This window comes from Carya illinoinensis, chromosome 3 (assembly GCF_018687715.1).
Source record: "Carya illinoinensis cultivar Pawnee chromosome 3, C.illinoinensisPawnee_v1, whole genome shotgun sequence".
In the NCBI taxonomy this organism is placed as follows: Eukaryota; Viridiplantae; Streptophyta; class Magnoliopsida; order Fagales; family Juglandaceae; genus Carya; species Carya illinoinensis.
This window is the reverse complement of record NC_056754.1, coordinates 53367287-53388391: the sequence shown is the minus strand read 5'-3', so window position 1 is coordinate 53388391 and position 21105 is coordinate 53367287. Positions and strand designations below refer to the sequence as shown.

Here is a 21105-nt window from a genome sequence, read left to right as displayed (position 1 = left end):
GCAATATATAATCTTAATGTGTATATACCTAATTAGTTTTATAAGATGCACGTACAACATAATATGTCATAACTTGGAATGTACACTACAATTCTTCAAAGAAAATACCTCGTAAAAGCTTGTCTCTTAATTAATTTGCTCTCCATGATCCACACGTACTACGATTGGAAGATTAACCAAGGTACTGCATGTTTATGTTTGACAACAGCTAGCTAGTTTGGCAAAAAACTTATAAATCATATTATCATGTAGGCTGGCCTCTGCATTCAATCAAGGGGACATTTTGTCTACATATATGAAAACAAAATCATAAGGTATAATTATTAAAAACTAATTAGTGTGCTAATATTAGGTGAACCTAGCTACTTACCCTATGCAAGTGGGTCCATTAGGAACTCATGAACTCCAACTCCAAGGGTCATGTACTGCTTAATTGGCAGCTTTGACATATATATATATATATATATATATAGCTAACATTTCTTCACCTCTTCGATCCCTAATCCCTATGTTCTAGCCAAATGAAAGTTTTCAAAGCAAACCTCATCGATTCGCACCCCCAACGTAATTCGGGATGTATCCAAGAAGTTAAGCTACGTTGGGGGGGAAATTCTTTATAGATTTTCTGTGTTTTGGCCTCCCGGAGTTGGTAGAAGTCAACATTCAATCTAGACATTAGAGCTGCTAGCTAGCCAAAGAACGTCTAACTTGTAAATTTATTTGTTTTTCTATATATTTTATGTGCGTCATGTGCTACTACTAGCATGATCAGCATCATGTTGTAACCCAAGTAGTATATTATTTTAATCTTGTAGTTATATATGGGACGGTTGTGACCAATCCTCTTGTGGCTAAGGATGAAAAGGGTCATGACATGACAAACATAATTCTTTGGATTCCTGTTGGAATTGAAAATTAATCAGGGAGGAGCGGATACTACACATTTGAATTTTTTTAAAAACAATTCTCAAAATTTTGTACTTTTCATGATTTTAAAAAAAGATATTTTTTGTAATCTCCGCCTCCAACTTCAATTAGATAATTATACACCTAAAACTCTTTTACAACTGTTTTACGATCTATTTTATACTCAACCAATAAAATCATGCCACTTTATTAAAAATGAACTTCAATTTTACAAAATTATCCTCCATTTTTTATATAGCTGTAAAATAATTGTAAGAAGTTGTAAATTAGTGATATTTTCCATATATCTAACGTGGGAAGAATAATATGGAGGGTTTTTTTAAATATATATTAGTAATTGAACTTGATTGGTGACGGGTGTAAATAGTTAAAAAGGAACAAAAGTCCCAAGGATATTGTCATGTAAGACTGAGTCTCTGTATACTTGTTGCTCTGTAAAAACTATATTATCTTTGTGAAGAATGTTAATCATCCTACTAATTTAGCATTTCATACTAGTAGCTTACACACACACACACACACACACACACACAGAGCAATTCCAAGTGGTTTAAATCAATTCTGTTGATTGGAAGACAAAAAGAACAAGGAAAGAGGATATGCCTATTTTAGGCCACCACTCATTCCAAGTTTCTTAGATAGTCTCAGTATATACAGCATCTGGACACAGACCATCCTCATCCCCATTATCAACCTCAACATGATCATATTGCTTCAAAGAGAAATGATGGAATTAGTTCCTCATCATTCTGAGGGCCAGTTCCTGAAGCTCACCCAAACCCAAGTCATTGTTATATGGTCTTTTCTTAGAATAAGGTTGGAATGAGCAATCTTCTCTGCTTTGTATTTCTTGCATGTTCCTCCCGTCATTGCTGTGGTCAATTGACTCCAGTGAGCTCTGAGGGGAAATGGGATTCATGTAAATTGGATAATTTGGAACCACTGGCACCCCATTCCCTGGACACTGATTCTCGATGCTCCTCGGATCGATCACGCTTTGAGCCAGCTGAGCCTTCACTTGCATCAATTGTGCTTGCAAGCACGCCACCTATATTAAAGAAAGACAATCAGAAAAGGAAAAAGAATGGAGTTCGTCTGTATATTGCCATCGTGTAACTATGTATTAATCTTGAGGTTTTGCCATAGGCTCCTGGAAGTCTTATCATTATGAACAGAAACAGAAAAACTAATTTGGTGGAAAACTTAGAATTAGTATATGCCTATTAAGAAAAGTTGCAAGTCAGTAATAGAATTGACATAACTCTTCTCTATAAACCCATCTCAAACAAACTTATGGAGAAATCAAAAAAATAAGAGAAGTTTGACTAAAATTTTCTCTAGAAATCTGATACCCCTAGCAACCCAAATAGGCATATCTATTGACCAAGAAGGAAAGACTGTTAGATTCATATAAGACTATGCGGAAAGAACAATGAGATATGATTATGCAGTAAACAGAAGTAGGAAGCCGATATATATTTATTAACCTGCTGTTGCAAGGCGAAAATGTGGGCTACACATCCATAGACGGGGTCTCTAATCCGTGCTTGAGCTTCATAGGCAATTGTGACAACAGCCTCACACCGATCATGAACCGGGACGTGCAGCAAAAGTTTGGATACATTGCTAGCACCAAACACCTTGTGAATGGCTGCAAATCTTGCAGGGCCTTGCTCCGAGCAAAAATAAGGCGCAAAGATACAATCTGATGCGCACTTTCGCCTAAGAAACTTGCATGCCCCGCAAGGCGAGCCAGTTCCAGTCCCAGCCCCAGCCTCAGATGCCATGGTAGAAAACAGAGAGAGAAAATCAAAGAAAGAAAGAGAATGAGAGAGAGGGTGTGTGTCTGTATGTTAGACAGACTGAGATATAAAATTTTAGGCACACGAGCACACTGGGAAATGGTGCAAAATGAGAAACTTGGGGGGGTTATGGGGTTGGGTATGGAAGTGGGGTATTGGGGGTCTAAAGGTACAAAGAGAGGGTCCTTATAAGGGGTGTGAGCGGGGGACATGGATGGTCTAACTGCAGGGTTCTGAGGGAACATTTATTAATGGTTAATGCAATGAGAGGATAGTTTTTTCAGATGGGTTGGTCCAACTTCGTATTATTTGGCTTCTGGAGTTTCTTTTGTTTGATCTGTAAAGTTTTTTATTAAGTTTGATTTTTGAGGTTTTAATACCATTATTTTTCCGCCGAACGCCGCACCTGGGAACTGCTGCTATTTGTCTTTATTTTTTGGTTCTGTGATCTACTCCCACTTGGAATTTAAAGCTGTACCGACAACCACACTGATAATTTACACGCCTTTAAGAAAGATAATTTTCAAGAATTGGGAAGGGAAATATGATGAGTTGATGACTCCTTTGTTGTGAAGCTGAAGGTTCTCTCTTTTTTTAGGTGCAAAAGCTCGGAAATAGATCTCCCTCGTGAAACTAGTGCTCTTTTTGTCGAAGAGTCTTCAATCTTAAGAAAGTCAGTGAAGCTGTGTTCAATCCCTCGTGCAGCAGCATGCTTCATTTATCACATGAGACAAAAATAGTAACTTAAAGTAGGAACAAAACTAAGCTGCTATGCACATAGGCCATCATTTCCACAAAGCATCTGACCTATCAGAGTTATATCACACCCCCTTTTTGTACCGATTTCACCAGGACCCATAGGAACTACAAGTCCTAAAATTCTTGTACCTATATTTGATGGTGTTTTCCATTAAGGTTGCATGCCTTTTTTCCAGTAATAATGCTGTGGATGTATCACACTTCAAATCTTACTACTTGTTAAAAGGTTAATGTTTACGCATTCATTTATTAAGACTAGGAAGATCCTGAACCGTCCTTTTTCAGATCTGTAAAGCAAATCTTTCTTTTTAACTTTTACCAGATTCCTATGCTCAATTATAGTCTTAGCAATTGCCACATCCACCCACATTGTTTTTGATCTATTTCTCTGTTTTCTTGCCTTTTTAATGGACATAGATATTTCGCTTTCTTTCTACGTTTTTCTTCATTTTGCATGCTTTATTATTTATTTCGTACACTTTTTCTCAACCCAAGTAGGTTGTATATAGCTTAGGCTGCAACTTTCTGCAGTGTGACAATGCCGTCTTTTTTAAGTAATCAGCACTAAGAAAACCTAACCTTTAGAACTTGAACTCAACTCATAGCAGCAGCCAGAATCAGCTGCAGAGAAGTAAAGAAGCCAGTTCCCTTGAGAAATTCTCTTTCTTCATCTTAAAGTTTTTGATCCCTAGTCGTTTACCATTTGACAGATAAGTGACTGTATTTTAAGTGGTTGATATATGAAATCACTTAAAATCTGACGCATCAACAAGCGGGATTGGAGATGACGAGCTCTAGGATGAAGATTAGCATACGTCATAAAAAGTTGAAAAGTTACCAAAAACAGCATTCCTCACCTAACTAAGGGAAATGGCTGTTTCCGTAGGAAATACAATCCAGATCATACTCCTTACCTCGGTTATGCACATCTTCCTTGCAAGTCATTTAAAGCCCCAACGGAAACGAAGATGTGAAGGGTTCAGAAGGAAATAACATACAAAACTAACAGTGACATAATCATCATTTATCTTACAGTTAATGTATAGCATCATCCATGCACATGGCACACATGCTAGCTGCCTACAGGACATCCTAACTTAAGATACTTAAGAAACCAACACTTAGGGTGGTACCAGAAGTTTGTTTGCTTAGCAACAATTTTCTTCATCTGTTGGCATTTGTTTCTTAGCTGAAACAAATACCTTCTTGTCCATTTGAGTGTCTGGTCCTCGTTAATTGTAATGTCACACCAACAAAATGCATTTTTACATCGGATGGGACTTCCATTTTCACCTACTGATGCAGAGGAACAGCGGTATTTCCAAACAAGCACGCCACTGTATGATATTGCTGAAGTTCTAGAAAGCCAGCTCAAACTAGAGTTCCATCTGCTGAAAAAATTTCTCAAATCCATAGAGCGGAAAGAGCACAATTGAAATGAGGGCGCGTTAAATACATGTAGAAGCCTCAAAAGAACGAAACGTAGACGACAAGCATAGAATCTGTTTTCCTAGCGAGTAGGCCATTAGGAGTCTTCACCAATAATCTTTTCATATTGTTATATTTACATGGACCCAAACACGCCAGTAAAGCCAGATTTGATGTGAAAATGTCAAGGGAGCTGCATCAGTTACATTCAATTCTCTCAGATGACCCAAAGAATTTATTTGAGAATCTGAAAGTGGCAGGAATTCTTTTTTTTATTTTTCCCCAACTACCATGTTCACCTTACAATCACTCACCCTGTTATCATGTATGAAGTGCAACAAGTTTATCGCTGGTGAGAAAGCCCAGATGAGCTGGAAAAGCAAGTTCATTCATTGATGAGTTGGGCAAAATCCAATGAACATGAAACTTTATTCACGGAGAGGTGCAGTTATGTATTATAAAGAAACAGTGATGGGCTACTACAGCATCCATTTGATGAAATTTGCTGAACCGCCTTGCAATACTTTTATTGATGAGCAGTCTATACATTCATTATGTTACATCCAACAGTGCCTCGTACTATATTATTCCTAAAGAACCCACGGGAATGGGATAATTTAATTGAAGGTTTCACAACAATGTTCTTATATAGAATCCTAACCAGATTAGTGATATACTTTCGAATTGTGACCTGAGTTCACGTCGTCAGCTATGTCATAAGTTAGCAGAGTCATGCAACACAGGTCCAGTACTCTCTTTTATCTTGCAGATCATTCTTCAAAAAATTGGCACAGCTGAAATGATTGATACTTGAAAAACTTGGACCATTTACTGCACAAGAGGATTTTCCATGAAAAGGTACTGCACATAAAATAGTTGTCAGTCAAATCTGAAAATATGCTAAGATCCTGCTATTTAAATTTGTGGAGCATACCTCAAATGATTTTCCTGATCTTTCAAACTCCAGCATGCTTAGAGCAACTTCACAACTTTGCGAGACAATAGGCTCAAGATCCTTGACAAATTCCTCAAGAAGTGCTACACTTTGGAGATCTGAAAGTGCACAGACCACAAAAACTTAATGAAAGGACTGAAAAGTGAGAATGGTTGACATTAAATGCATACCATTTTAATTCCAGAGAGACACCTCATCTCTGATACCAGCACAGTATTTTCTGTATATTTATATTGTTATAACTAAGTGAGACTTGGAACCTTTTATTATACGGAACACATGTAGGTATCACATCCCACTCAACCAAAAACACGCTCTATTCAGATTCCAGAAAATATCCAGTATTAATGAATTGCGATTATTTGTTAGATAACAAACCCACAGCCTACATGAAGTGGCCATACCTGCAATGGAACCAAGAGCTTCAGCAGCTTCATGTCTAACCATGGGATGCTCATTCACATCCCTAAGTATTTTGGAAAGTGCAGCTGAAGCAGCTTTGTCTTGCAGTTGACCTAGTACGTAGGCAACCTGATGATTGCAGCGAATACCAAAGTTACCAACACTAAACAATGAAGAAACACACACAAGTGCAAAATCATGTCAGACAAGATGTAGTCAAATCTGCAAGACAAGGCCTTTTTTTTTTTTTATAGGTAAAAGAAATTATTGATCCTCGTAAATAGGCAAAGCCCAAGTACACAGGGAGAATGCAAGAAAAGCCTATTTACAAAAACTAAGTGCTACGGATAGTAGCATACAAATCATTAAGTCCTGTTCCATTCCATGCAATAGAATGGGCCCAAAGCAACAAAGTATGAAAGAAAAAATCCCTAAAGCTGTTTGGGGAGCACTCCCCATCCTCAAAACAGCGGCAATGTCTTTTGTTCCATGTGCACCACATTAGGCATAAAAGTATCATCTTCCATACAGCAGCAATCTGGCGATTGCCCCTAATCCTTTGCCAACAAGACAATAGGTCTATCACCCTCTTGGGCATGACCCATGTAATGTCAAGTCTCGAGAAGATTGCATCCCATAAAGCCTTAACTACTTCGCAATGAAGAAGTACGTGATCTGCTGATTCGCCGTTATGTTTGCACATGTAGCACTAGTCCATTATGTAAAATCCACGCTTTTTAGTTTGTCGATTATTAAGATTTCACTATGGGAGGCCACCCAACCAAAAAAAAGGACTTTGAGGAGAACATTGCTCCTCCAAATGCTCTTCCAAGGGAAAGCATTGGAGGAGTGGGTCAACAAGGCTTTATGGTATGAACGAACCGAGAATTTCTTGTTCCCTGTACTAGTCCAAAGTAGTTTGTCCTCCCTTCCTGCCCTTAACTTCAACGAATATAGCACTCTATAGAACTCAGTGATGTCCCCCATCTCCCAATCTTGTACAGCTCTAGTGAAACTCACAGACCAAGTGATGGAGTCAGAATTAATGCACATATTATCAGCCACTGAACAACCTTGATCCAACGCGATCCTATAAAGAGAGGGAAAAGCGTTTTTCAAGATCATGTCTCCACACCAATAGTCATGCCAAAATTTTGTCCGCGTGCCTCTTTCCACCTCGAACCTGCAGTTGCCAAGAAAATCATCCCAACCCTTCCGGATATATTTCCAAACTCCCACGCCATAGGTCCACTTCATTTGAGCACCAACCTCCCCATACATTCCCATATTTGATTTCTAAAATATTTTTCCAAAGGGCATCTCCCTCGAGATGAAAGCGCCATAACCATTTCTCAAGGAGTGCCTTGTTGAAAGTTCTCCACTTTTGTAGGCCCAAACCGCCACAAGATAATGGGGTGCATACTTTTTCCCATTTGATCAAATGGAATTTCTTTGTATTCTCTAGCCCTCCCCATAGGAAGTCATGAAAGATCTTTTCCAATCTATTCGAAACCATTGCAGGCACTAGGAATTGTGAGAGGAAATACGTTGGAAGATTGGATAGCGTACTCTTAATAAGTGTGATTCTCCCGCCCTTTGACAAGTAGATTCTCTTCCATCCCGCTAGTTTGCCTTCAATTTTCTCCATGATCTCTCCCCACATTACCTTAGAATTATGGGGGGGCCCCCAAAGGGAGTCCAAGATACTTCATTGGCAAGGATGCGACCTTGCATTCCAAGATGTCCACCACCTCCCCTAAGTTGTTAACCGAGCCAACGGGAACTACTTCCGACTTAGATAAGTTCACCTTGAGACCAAATACAGCTTCAAAGCAAAGGAGTGCTCTGAGGGAGCAGATCTAATCCAGATCCGGATCACAAAAAATCAGCGTATTATCAACAAAAAGGAGATGAGAAACCATCATGCTTCCATGTAGTAGAATCACCCACCGAATAACCCGAGATGAAGCCTGTAACCACTGCCCTGTCCAACATTCTGCTCAATACGTCCATGACAAGGATGAATAAGAGTGGAGATAAAGGGTCCCCTTGTCTCAAACCCCGAGAGCTGTTGAAGAAGCCTTCGGGAGTGCCGTTGATCAAAACAGAAAATCTGGCAGTTGTAATACAATGCTTGATCCACTAACACCATCCTGTCCCAAAGCCATACCTACTAAGAATATACAACAAAAAATCCCAATTTACATGATCAAAAGCCTTTTCCATATCCAGTTTACACAAGATACCTGGAGTGCCGGTTCTAACTCTGCTTTCTAGACATTCGTTGGCAATGAGGACCAAGTCTAATATTTGTCTTCCTTTTACGAAGGCATTTTGTGACTTCAAGATAATCTTCCCCATGACTTCGCTCAACCGCTTCGCTAGGACTTTAGAGATAATCTTGTAAACCCCACTTATCAAACTTATAGGTCGAAAATCATTCACTTCCACCGACCTTGCTCTCTTGGGAATGAGAGCAATGAAAGAAACATTAAGGCTCTTCTCAAATTTCATAAAAGAGCGAAATTCCAAGAAAACCTTCATGATGTCCTCTTTAACAATTTCCCAACAAGCGTGAAAAAAAGCCATTGGAAAGCCATCTGGTCCTGGGACTTTATCTTTATTCATACCTTTTATCACACCAAGCACCTCATTTTCTTCAAAGGGCCTCTCCAACCAGGCCGGGGTTGTGTGGTTGATTGAATCAAAAGCTAGGCCGTCCGTCTTGGGTCTCCAAAGGTACTACTCTGTCAAGAGCTTCTCATAGGAGTGGACAACATGGTTCTTAATTTCATCTTTGCCCGATATAACCCTGCCCTCCTCATGGAGTACCACTATAGCGTTGTTCCTTCTATGTGAGTTTGGGACCCTATGGAAAAACTTTGTGTTCCTATCCCCTTCCTTTAGCCAAAGGGCCCGTGATTTTTGCCTTACCTCCACGAGATTTCCTCCATGAGTGTATTTTTTCCAGCTCAACGAGAACAACAAGTCTTCTAGTCCTATCGTCAAATGATAATGTCATATCTACTTCTCTCTCATCTAGCTGCTGTAACTCCATAAAGAGTTTGTCCCGTTGGTCTTTGATGTGCCCAAAGACTTCCAAATTCCATTTTCTGAGATCATTCTTCAATGCTTTAAGCTTTCCTGCTAAGACAAAACTGGGAGAGCCTGTGAGTTGATAAGAGGCCCACCACGAATGGATTTTTTCAACAAATCCGTCAACCTTTAACCACATGTTCTCAAACTTAAAGTATCTTCATCCCTCCTGAAGACCTCCATAATCTAGTAATATGGGGAAATGATCCAAGCAAAGCCGAGGAAGTCGCTTCTGAAACAAATTGGAAAAGTGCGTCTCCCAGGAAGGAGAGACAACAAACCTATCCAGTCTCGACCAGGCCCTTTCGTTTGACCAAGTGAAGTCTCCCCCTGCCAAAGGGAGATCCACCGAGTTTAGGTCAAAGAGAAGACCTAAGAAGTCAGCCATAGATGAGCCCATATTAGAAACCCCCGACTGCTCACTCGGAAACCGAGTAATGTTGAAATCGCCCCCGATACACCATGGAATATCCCACCAACTACATAGGCCAGCTAACTTATCCCAGAGTAGTTTTCTGCTACTATCATCATTTGGCCCATAAACTCCTGCAAAACCCCAAACAAAGTCGTCCTCCACGTTCGAGAAAGAGCATGCTAACAAAAATTCCCCAACATAGTCCTCCACGAAATTGACTACTCGCTTATCCCATATTAATAGGATACCCCCTGAAGCACCCTTAGAAACAAGAGTGGTCCATCCTGCATAAGGGCAATTCCACAAGCTTCTAATTATGTGCCTGTCGATAAATTTTAATTTTGTCTCCTGTAAACAGATGATATCCACTTTCCAATCCTGTAATAAGTTCTTCACTTTAAGGCGCTTGTTGGGGTCATTCAAGCCACGAACGTTCCATGAAAGAATCTTGGGCTTCATGGATCGCCAAGATTCACCCTATCCTTGTGTCGTCCCCTGCATGCGCTACCCTCCCGTGCATCATAGTTTATGGAGCAAGCAAGTCTCTTGAGCTCCCTATCATTCTTCATTGCTGATCTAGCAAGTAAAGGTTGGCCTGATTTTATTGCAATGAGAAGAGCTTGCAGCTGATCCTCATAGCCCTCGCAATACATCCCTAAACAGTGGCTCATATCCTAAACCTTCTGAAAAATCCAATCTACATGTGGATCAGCCGAAGGTTGTGTTGGTGGCAATGAGCATAAAGGACTTGGCGTATCCCCAGGTTCATACAGATCGGTTGCTAGTGAGTCTGCCCCAAATTCCTTGCATACCAACTGAAGGTCTGATCCGTACGGTGGCCCTTCATCCAAAGTACTCCCATCCACAGAGGAGTTGTCAAACACTTCCAACTCAGTTTCTAGGATCCTTGAGAGTGTCTTAGAGAAGCCCAAAGAGTGTTGAGGAGTATTGGAAGCATCTCCCACGTTTGGCCCCAGCGGAAGAGAATTTTTCACGCCACTAGAACTGTTAACGGCGAGGGTGGAAGCCAAAATAGGAGCCGAGTGGTTGCCGGTGACCATTGGCCCTTTCTGTGGCATTGGGGAAGAGTCGGTGGCCTGAAAACCACTGATGGAGTCCAAACGCGTGGCCTCTAAGGGGGAAAAAGGCTCAGATGAGGCCTTTGGGGAAGTAGCCATCAAAATCGAGGCAACCACCGTGTTCATCGGCGTTTTCTGTGCCGGCAAGGTGGTCGAGGAAGTCGCTGGCAAAATATGTACCGGCAGGTCGCAATTAGCCGAGTTATCGGTTAACTGGTTGATAACCCATAAGACCCGTGGGTTTGCACCGGTGGATGGGCATGATTTCTTAGCCCATGGGTTCAGGCCTATGTTTCAGATGGGCTAGCCCATGGGAGGGCTCAAAGCCCCGTCCAAGTTTCCACAAGACTCAGCCCATGGGCTTATGGGCCGTGGGTCATGAGTATTAGGAACAGCGGCCCGTGAAAGGATTAAAGAGGGATGTTCGGATTGTTGACCCAAGCACTCCCCGTCCTTTGACCCAAGAGAGACCAATGCCCCATCCTTTGACCCAAGCATGTCCCTTCCCAGAATAGTAGTGATGTCTTCGGGAACCCGCAGAGCTACAGCTGTGGGAGACGTGATCACCTTGTTCAGTCTCATCACCATGCTCAGTCCCAGATCAACCTTTTGCATTAATAAGGAAACTTCTTCTAGTACACTAGAAAGTTGTGCTTTGACAGCCCAAAACACGCCTTCTACCTCTCCCAACTTTTTACCACTATCAAAAAAAGTCCCCACGTCCACAGAGTAAAGACCAGTAGCTTCATCCTTCATATCCATGGCAGAACTACACTCTGCCTCAAAACCAATAGCCATGGCGTAAGATTTCGAGGCATGGACAGACTTGCCATCCCATCGCGAAACTCTTTTTGGTTGCACCACCGTGTGCTCAGCCACCTTTTTGAGGTTATAAGCGAAGCCCTCCCAACCACTACCCTTTATGCCTTCCGGAATGATTAGAGAACCTCTTCTCCTGCCATTGTTAAATTCCTCCAAAAGGAGATAACTGCCTCTAGAGTTTCTAAGAAGCTACAGGGTAAGAATTCCATTACCCACCCTTTGTTTTTTGAAGAAATCATTTCGCCACCTAGTTCTGATGGCTTCCCCCACCATTTTTACCACCCATGAAGCTGCCGAGCCATTTAAGAGAAGAAACATGGTCAAGCGTCTGTTCCTCTCTGTGATGCAAAAACTATTGCCACCAACTTTCGAGAAAATGAAGGTTTTTTATTCCACCGTAAAGCGTCTAAGTTCTTCCATCTTAAAACTAAAACGGGAAAAAGAAAGATCTAGAAAAAGATAGAGAGGGAAGGAAAAGGAAAGACAAGAGAGAGAGGATATCAGCTCCGGCGAGAAGCGCCAGAGTGGGGGTAAGGTGCATGCATGCAAGAGACTAAGGTGGAAGGAAGGAGACACTAGCAGATGGATTCGTCTATTCAGGTTTTTAATGAATAACATGGTTTTTTTAGAGGTCCATGAGCTAGGTACCTAAGACACATGTACAGTTGGTAGCAATTCCATGCACATTGCACCAACAACGAATTGAGGCAAAATAAGACAAGGCCTTGAAGGTCAATCTTAATCAATTATCATGGGAAATCATAATATGAACTCTTTTCTCCTTGATGAGATGTCCTATTTTAGGCTGTGTTTGGGTAGATCACTCCACTACTATTCAATATTTTATCATTATTTTTCACCTACTTTTCACTATTTTTTACTACTATTCACTACTAATCAATATTTTTTCATTATTTTTTCACCACTTTTTCACTACTATTCATAAATAATCAGATATCACCTCACTACCCAAACGTAGCCTTAGTCAATTTATCTCATGCTCTATTACCTCACTAGTAATATGTGAAATATTGACCTACAAAATATTATCATAAATGGTTACTAACAATCTAGGGTAATATTTACAATTATTATTATTATTTTTTTGTGATGTCGGGGAACCTCTCCAAGGCAGAGCCCTTTGGACCCACTCCTGTAGAGTAAACCCCGGTCCCATACACCACACCCTCGGAAGTTTCCCTACACAGAATTGGTTATCGCTGGCTTTTCACCAGGTGGTGTGGCCCCAAAGGATTGTTTGCACCTACGAGGTGTTGAATATTGGACCTTGAAGGGGGTATCAAGGCCTTCACCACTTGGGCGAACCCCTTGGGGTTAATATTTACAATTATCAAGGGGTGCCTTTGTGTACATAAATATTATCTACTTTAAATTACAGCATCCTGTATCACCTCCAAAAAGAAGCTTTTTAAACCATTTTTACTAGTTATTAACCATTTTTTTAAAGCATTAGCATTGCATTATGCATATGCATATGCAAAGACATATTTACATAATATGGCCTTAAAGTTCACTAAATTGGATTATGCATCTCCAGATTTTTACATAGCTATGAACAGGAGTTATACAAATTTGGAGATCCACTATTCACTCTACAAATCTTACTTTACTAATTCTATCTCTCTCCTCCCACTCTCTTTCTCACAACCATTTCCTCTTCTCCCTCCATCAACAACACAACAAACCTTCACCTTCACCTTCATTTTATTATTATGATATATTATATTTTTTTATCATTTTCTTATATTTTTTATTATTATATTTGTATTGTTAATGCCAAATGTATGTAATGGATACTAATTACAAAATATATATATATAATTATTTTTAGGAAAAAAGTTAATAATAATAATAAAATAATATTTTATTATTATTTTGACTCAAAGATGCAGTATTCAATGTGGGAGTTTTTCTTGAATGGCAAAGTCAATCTCCAAAAGAGGTATTTTTGCATATGCATATGCATAAGCCATAAAGCAATGCCAATGCTCTTAATCATTTCTTAAAGCCATAGTCTCTAAAAGCAGAACCATATTGAAATTTAACCCTATTGATGTAAGACACAATGATATTAGCACAAAAATACAAGCCATGGTCTATACAAGAGGAACCATCTTGGAATTTAAGAATAGTAAAGTAAGAAACAATGATATCAAAACAAAAATGAAGGTTTAACAAACCTCGTGTTTCAGTAGAGCGCTATGAGAACCCAGAGAATCAATTATAGCAGAAACAGCTTCATCTCCACCATGATTTCTAAGTGCAAAAAGAGCTGCATACCTCTCGTACATGCCTTTTTCTTCATTCAAGAGTACTTCCCTGAAGTTATATTCGAATTAATTCATAAAGCTAACACAATCACACACAAGTGGAATGGGTTCAAGTCATTAGCCAACGACCAAACAAACCTTAGCTGATCTACTGAGGAGCAAGAAGATGCCGGCGCAGCAGGATCAACAGACATAAAAGGTGATCTTTCTTCATCGTTCCCTCCAGCACTCTTCATTTGCTCAATCCGGTTTAGAGCCAATTCACAGGTTTCTCGAACCTCCTGAGCCGGATCCAAGACCAAACTATTTTTCAGGAAAGGAACATTAGTCTCCAACCCAATTGCACCCAGTGCTTCTGCTGCCTAGGCAATCATAATATAATTACACATATTCAAAACAAGGACAAAGAGAAGAACAGCTCCAACAAAGGAATAGTTAAAGCCATATATTTACTTCGTGGCGAACAATGGGATGCAAAGAAAGATCGTTGAGTACAGAAATCAGGGCTGGAATAGCTTCCTCATCTTGCATTTGACCCAACGCAAATGCAGCCTCGTGTGCCAACAAATTTGACGAATCCCTTGTCGCTGTAAAAGGAGTCAAATGCAAAAATTATTTCTTTCGTCACCTAAAAATACTGGGAATGATCAAAGAGTTTCTCTGTCTCTGTACGTAGCAGTTCAGTAATTTGGATAAAGAAATTTCAGCAGGATGATTCCCAGAAAGACATTAGAAAGGGGGAAAAACTTTCTAGAAAACCCAAAACTAAGCATAATCTAACAAATAAACAATTCAGGTTCTGGTTGTCTCACCCTCACATCGACTAACAAATACAATGAAATTTGAGCTTCTTAGCAGGAAACAATGTAATTTTACTCTGGAAATCAATAAAAGCTGCTCCAGAATACTAGTGATCAAGAGGATGCACGAAGAAAATGACATTTTCGCCCAAAAGAAAGCGCTTTTGGAGAGATTGAACGAACCGAGGATAAGGGCATCGCGAGGGGTGGGGCCTTTGAGGTTGCGAAGGGAGAAGAGGGCTCTAAAACGCTCCGAGATCGGCTGGGCCGGGTCGACCAAACGGTCGCAGAGGAACTTCTCCATTCCAGGAGAGCATCCGAAAGCGCGGGAGCCGTCGTTTTCGTTGTTCAAAGAACCCATGGCCATGGAAATCGCTAGTCGCTACGGAGAGTAGCGTGATCGTTGCGGCAGTCTTTCTACTAAAATGTAAAATCTCCCAGAATCGGATGGTGCACTGCGTGATGGAGATAGTCTTCTCGTTTTTTTAAGATTTTTTTCCTTTTCATATTAGGGTTAACTATGAATTAATGTAAGTTTTAAATAAAACTCGATTAGTTTATTAAATCAATTTTATAGTAATCTAAACAAAAAATTAATTTTATAGTATTATCGTACTCTAGGGTTTATACTTTATACTTAACACCCAAATTAAAGATAATAAATTAAATTATTAATTGCAAAACTAATACATGAGTTTTTTACTTTTTTGTAAATCAAATTCTCAATTTTTTTAAAAATTGATATATACACTTTAAAAAATTAACTATTAAGTACCTTTATCTATCTCTTGTTAAAAAAAAAATAAAAAATAAAAAAAAAAAAAAAAAAAAAAGCTCATTACAAATTTCTTTAAACTTAGATATTAATCTATAAAAGTAAAAAAATTAAAAATAAAAATTAAAGTAATATTTTGCAAATTTACAATTCAAAAAAAAAAAAAAAAAGTTAATAATTGGATGAACAACTACCTTTTGCATGGGGCCCACAAAAAAATTAATTTCCAACTCACAATCTCCCGACCCCAACCAACATAAGCGATCAGGATGAGGATCACTGTCTCTCTCCCCGACTAAACAAACCACTGTGTGCGTGTACCTATATATATGATCACCGCTCCATTCTGCCACCTTATTCTTCCGTCCAACACTAAAAACTCCTCAGCCTTCCATCGAAAGGTAACCTCCTCTCAAATCTCCGATTCCTGATCCCTTTTATCAGATCTGAATTCATCTCCCTTCCTGAAATAATTTTCTCGATTTAGTTTTCATGTATATATGATTTTCTCCTTTTTTTTTTTTTTTTTTTTTTTTTTGGGTGTTTCTCTGATGAACTTCTCTTCCTTTTTTTGTGAATTTCTATATATTTTTCTTTCTATTTGATTTTCTTGAATTTTCAATGAAAAAAACTTAGGAGATCGAAGAGCCTGAGATTACGCGTTCAAGAAACGGAAGCTTGAATATAGAATCTGTGACCCCGCTAGCCATGAATGCCAGAAGGTTAGCTAAACTTCCAACTCCTGGTTGCTTGTTTCAGTTGTTTTTGAATTGGGTCTCTTTCATATTTTTTGAATTGACGCTCTTTATTATTAATTTTATTTTTGAAGATTGTAAAATCATGTTAATCTGATTTCATTAGTGGGCTCTGCTAGATCTGATCTGTTTAGATTGGTACGTGCAAGTCAATATGTGAAATTTACTACGTCGGGAGATCATCTTACGTTCTTAAATGTTTTTTGGTATGTGCCTATATTTGGGTGAATGGGCTGCCATCTAGGAGTCCTTGAAGCATATGTGCTTGTTTCGGTGTAAACTGTAGGTTTGTTCTGGGGCATTATGAACTAAAACCAGTTCAGATAGTAGTTGCTTTTTTTCCCCAAAGCACTACTTCTTTTGCAGACAATAACCTAAATATTCCGATATTATTAGCAAAATCTCGATGAAATTCTTTAGTCGTTTCCGCTTATATTAGCAAAGTTTGATGAAATTCAATTCGTTGATCGGTATACGATTAGCCCACAAGGATCATGTTAAACCATAGTTTGGATTAGTGCATGTGGATGTTATGGGTATCAGATAGGTGGCACTTAAATTGTTTTTATGGTACCTTTATTCTCAGAAAATGGGTGAATTTGTTTGCACTTTGATGATTCGTAGACTCTAAGTTTATCCAAGTATATAACCAAAGGTGCTCTTTGATATAAAATATTTGCTATTGCGATGCTTTGTGAAATAGTCTAGACTCAAGAGCATGCTAATGACTGCAACATCATCAGCAAAATATACCTTTCCTTCCTTGTCAGTAAACAGATTTTATTGATAGAAATAGGCATCAGCAAAATATACCTTGAGATACTGAAATCCATTTTATCAGCTTGCTGAGCTTGGACAAGTTGTCAATGCCTTTTTTTTCAAAAAGTAAAAATAAATTTTTCCATGTGAGATTTCAAACAATGAATAGTACTGCATTTCATTCAACTGTTAATTTTGATGGTATCACACATTGGTGGCTGATACACAAGGATCCTGTATGGTGAATCACTTATGTTAGATGATCCATCAACCATATTATTTGCTCCAATAACTGGGCTGGCTGTATTTTATTCTGTAAGTACTCCAATTACTTAATCTTCCGATGGTTAGTCCTTTCTCTGTTTCATTCATTATTGTAACTAGGTATAAGCTCAAGTTTAACTCAAAGGTTACTTTACATGCCAGGCTGTATATATATATATATATATCAGGTTAAAATAAATTTTATTGAATAAAAAAAAAAATAGGCATAGTCCAAGTAGATAGGAAGTATAGAAGAGGAAACACCTAGAAAAAGTTAGGTGCTTATAATAGCAACAAAAAAATCATGGGAGCTAGCACCATTGAAACCAATAATGGAAGCCCATAAGAATAAAGTACCGAAAAAGAATCAAGTTCTTCCAGAGAGCATTAACTATCTTCAAAGCTCTAGTCATTCATCTCCAACCAAATGCACCACATGAGACATGAGGGGATCATTCTCCAAACTGCTGCAATTAGGGGATTACCTTGATTCCCTAAAGGCCTCTCCCATTGGCTTGGAGATCTGCCACCCTCCTAGACCTAACCTACGCCAGACCGGTCCTGCTAAACTCTCATCCCATAAAGCCTTGTTCAACTTAGAATGAAGTAACAAATGGTCCATAGATTCATCATTCTTCTTACACATATAACACCAATCAACAACGATTATCCGCCACATCCTTTTTTTTTTTTTTTATAAAAGTATACTGTATTCATTAATAATGGACATTACAACTGGACCTGAAACAAACATTACAAGCCAACTACAACATTAATAGCTCCCCAGTACACAACCATGATTGACATGATCTAGTCCATGCTACAAACCTCTACAAACCCACAGTCTGAGAGACAGCACAACTTTATCCAAAACAGAGTTAAACAAAACCCTATATTCCGTCTAAGACAGAGCAAAGGACACTCTCTATAGGCAAAAGTCCAAGAGACAATGTGTTTTTTATTTTTTATTTTTTATTATTATTTTTTTCTAAAACAAAAGACAATACATAACTTAAATAAAGTGATAACATAGTCGAAAAGCCAGAATCGAAATAACAGGTCTGTGGCAAAACAAAATTCTTCCCGCGCCTCTGTAGTGGCACGTGTAGGTCGCTCATTGGTGGTTTGAAGGTGAGGTAAGGCCAATCTAAAAGATCGGGAGGTAGGGAATTTGCTGGAATGGCACGAGTAGCCGGCGGAGTTGCCAGGGCACGACAGCGAATGAAGCCCACACGTGGGAATAAGCCGCGCATGAGGGTGACTGAGGAGTGGCGTGGTGGGCCGCATGTCAACTGAGGGTGGCCGGAGTGCAATAGATCTAAGAAAACTGAACCGGTGGAGGGGAGAGGAAGAAAAACACTACAATGAAAGCATATGTACACCTAGTTAGTGGAAAGGAAAAGGGAAAATGAGAAGGAAATGGAGAGGAGAGTGGAGCCGTGGCTCTCACCCTCCTCTCTGGCGAAGGCTATCAAGAAGGTGGGGATGGGTTTTTTCTAGAGAGAAGTCAGACCTTCTCTTTCTAAAAGCCCCTCAACTTTGTAATAAGGTGTGACAGTCTTGAAGTGGGAGATAAGTTAGGTAACAAACGATGGGCAGAGATGATAAATATAAATAATATATTTATATTATTTTGGATGATACTATTTTTTTACCCTGAATTAATAATAGAAATACAAAATGGATCATGACGACAATATATGATGCTAACGATTCATACTCCTAATAAGCTCTGTGTCAAAACTGGTTTTGCATAAAGAAACAAGGTATTCTTGGCACCAAAGGTTCAAAATTTGTGTAAACCCTTGTTTGGATTTACTTCTGTTATTCTTATTCTCACTTATAAGATATATATATATATATATATGTAGGATTTTGTTGGTTTATTCGGTACATCTCCAGGACTATCAATCGACCAGTGGACATTTCCTCAAAACCTGTTAGGATGTTAACAACATGTTCAAGAATTATTAATAAGCAATGGGAAGTATAGGTATTAAATGGATTATAAATAGCGATGGTTCTCTTTCAGATAAATTGACACTACTTAGATCAGAATGATACCTAGATCTTAACATAATTTCGTAGTGTCTTAAAATGTTGGGTGAATAATAAATCTTCTATATTGTGTCTCCCTACTGGTTGATTTCTGCTGAATTTTCCCGTCAGGAAACTATGTAGGTTTTGGCATATCATCTGTAATTTTTGACCCTATGATAAGATCATCTTGTGTGCAGAGACTATCGGAACAATAGATCTGCTCTCTTTGATGGAATTGAGGAGGGTGGCATCAGGGCCTCATCTTCTTACTCTTCCCACGAAATTGATGAGCATGATAATGAAAGAGCAATAGATGGATTGCAAGACAGAGTCATTCTGCTAAAGAGAGTGAGTTTTATCTGAGCCAGTAAGCTTAATTGTCATAGCATAGTTCAGTAGTTGTGGAAGTTCCTGACTGGCCTGAATATCGTTTATTATATGGTCAAACAATGGACTAGAGCTTTGCGTTGTGTAAAATCAAGATTTTTGTGGTACTCACCCATCTTCACAACAAACCAAATGGAGCATCTTCGAAAAAATTCTCTAAATAGATTGGATGATGCTCTTCAAAATTTTATGAAGCATGCCTTCCCCGTTCTGTTACTTCAATATCTTATCAAAACTGCCGTAAGAGTGGTTAAAGCTCCAGTAACTATTTGGAATTGAAGCTTAAGCAAGCAGAAAAATGTTTCATAATATGCCTTCGTGGATGTTATCTTGCGGGCCGGTTTGAATGTTGAGTTGAGTTGAGATAAAAGTTGAAAGTTGAATAAAATATTATTAGAATATTATTTTTTAATATTATTATTATTTTGGGATTTGAAAAAGTTGAATTATTTATTACACTTTGTGTTGGAAGTTAGGAAAGTTATAATGATTAGATAAGAGGAGTTAAGGAACCTAACACAGCCTTAAGCTTGAGTATCCAAAGCAAATATTAATACCTGTTACTTTCAGTTGTCAGGTGATATAAATGAGGAGGTGGATAGTCATAACCGCATGTTGGACAGAATGGTATGTAGAGCTGCAGTAGGCCCATCTTTGTTTTATTTGTTCTATTTCTAGTCACTCTTTCTTGCTCTCTCTTCTTTTATACAATGTGGCATTCTTTGCTTTAGGGCAACGATATGGATTCATCAAGGGGAGTCTTGTCAGGAACCATGGATCGTTTCAAGATGGTATGTACAATAAATAAAGTTCACCGTTCCCATAAATAGAGAATTATTTCTGCAGTCTATCTTCTTTTCCAGACTACATTGTTGCTTTTTGGATACTATGATGATCTTGTTTTACCTTTTAGGTATTTGAGACTAAGTCAAGCAGGAGAATGCTTACACTTGTGGCATCATTCGTCGTTGTTTTCCTAGTCATATACTACCTTACTAGGTAATCAACTGGCGATGATTTGATACATATCTTCTAGCTCTATGTTAGACTGGGACGACAAATTTGCTTCATATTGTTGTAATACGTGTTTTCCTGCCTGTAAGATATTTTGCATGTCATAGTAAAGATCTTTCCATGTGTTTTGGTTACATGTCTTGATCGATTATAGAATTTTGCATCATGTTAAGCAATACGTTTTAGCTGGAATATGATTGGTCTGCCCTAAAGCAGCTTGGAACTCCCTTGCTCACATAATTTGCGAGCATAACAATAACACTCCAAAACCTGGAACTTCTGTAACTTTGAGGAGAAGATTAATATAAAGCAATCAGGTCTAAGTGGAAAGACCG

General features: G+C 38.8%; 3 protein-coding genes across 4 annotated transcripts; 1 reads left to right on the top strand and 2 right to left on the bottom strand.

Moving 5' to 3' along the window:
- Positions 1-1473: 1473 nt before the first annotated feature.
- On the bottom strand, positions 1474-5265 carry LOC122305303 (LOB domain-containing protein 16-like). Its single transcript, XM_043117714.1, has 2 exons — positions 2415-5265; positions 1474-1975 (listed from the first exon to the last, which is right to left on the bottom strand). The coding sequence occupies exons 1-2, from the start codon at positions 2712-2714 to the stop codon at positions 1661-1663; spliced, it is 615 nt and encodes a 204-aa protein (XP_042973648.1). The 5' UTR covers positions 2715-5265; the 3' UTR covers positions 1474-1660.
- Positions 5266-5407: 142 nt separating this feature from the next.
- LOC122305302 (deoxyhypusine hydroxylase) lies at positions 5408-15275 on the bottom strand. 2 transcript variants are annotated; one of them, XM_043117712.1, is made up of 7 exons: positions 14960-15275; positions 14430-14563; positions 14115-14338; positions 13887-14025; positions 6276-6402; positions 5851-5969; positions 5408-5777 (listed from the first exon to the last, which is right to left on the bottom strand). In XM_043117712.1, exons 1-7 carry the CDS (start codon positions 15141-15143, stop codon positions 5745-5747), a joined length of 960 nt encoding a protein of 319 aa, XP_042973646.1. In that variant the 5' UTR covers positions 15144-15275; the 3' UTR covers positions 5408-5744. The 2 variants fall into 2 exon arrangements, with proteins under 2 accessions (XP_042973646.1, XP_042973647.1); XM_043117713.1 differs by lacking the exon at positions 14960-15275 and adding an exon at positions 14789-14950.
- Positions 15276-15791: 516 nt separating this feature from the next.
- Positions 15792-20904, top strand: LOC122305300 (bet1-like SNARE 1-1). Its single transcript, XM_043117711.1, has 6 exons — positions 15792-15952; positions 16188-16273; positions 19567-19717; positions 20327-20383; positions 20488-20547; positions 20670-20904. The coding sequence occupies exons 1-6, from the start codon at positions 15881-15883 to the stop codon at positions 20757-20759; spliced, it is 516 nt and encodes a 171-aa protein (XP_042973645.1). The 5' UTR covers positions 15792-15880; the 3' UTR covers positions 20760-20904.
- Positions 20905-21105: the final 201 nt, after the last annotated feature.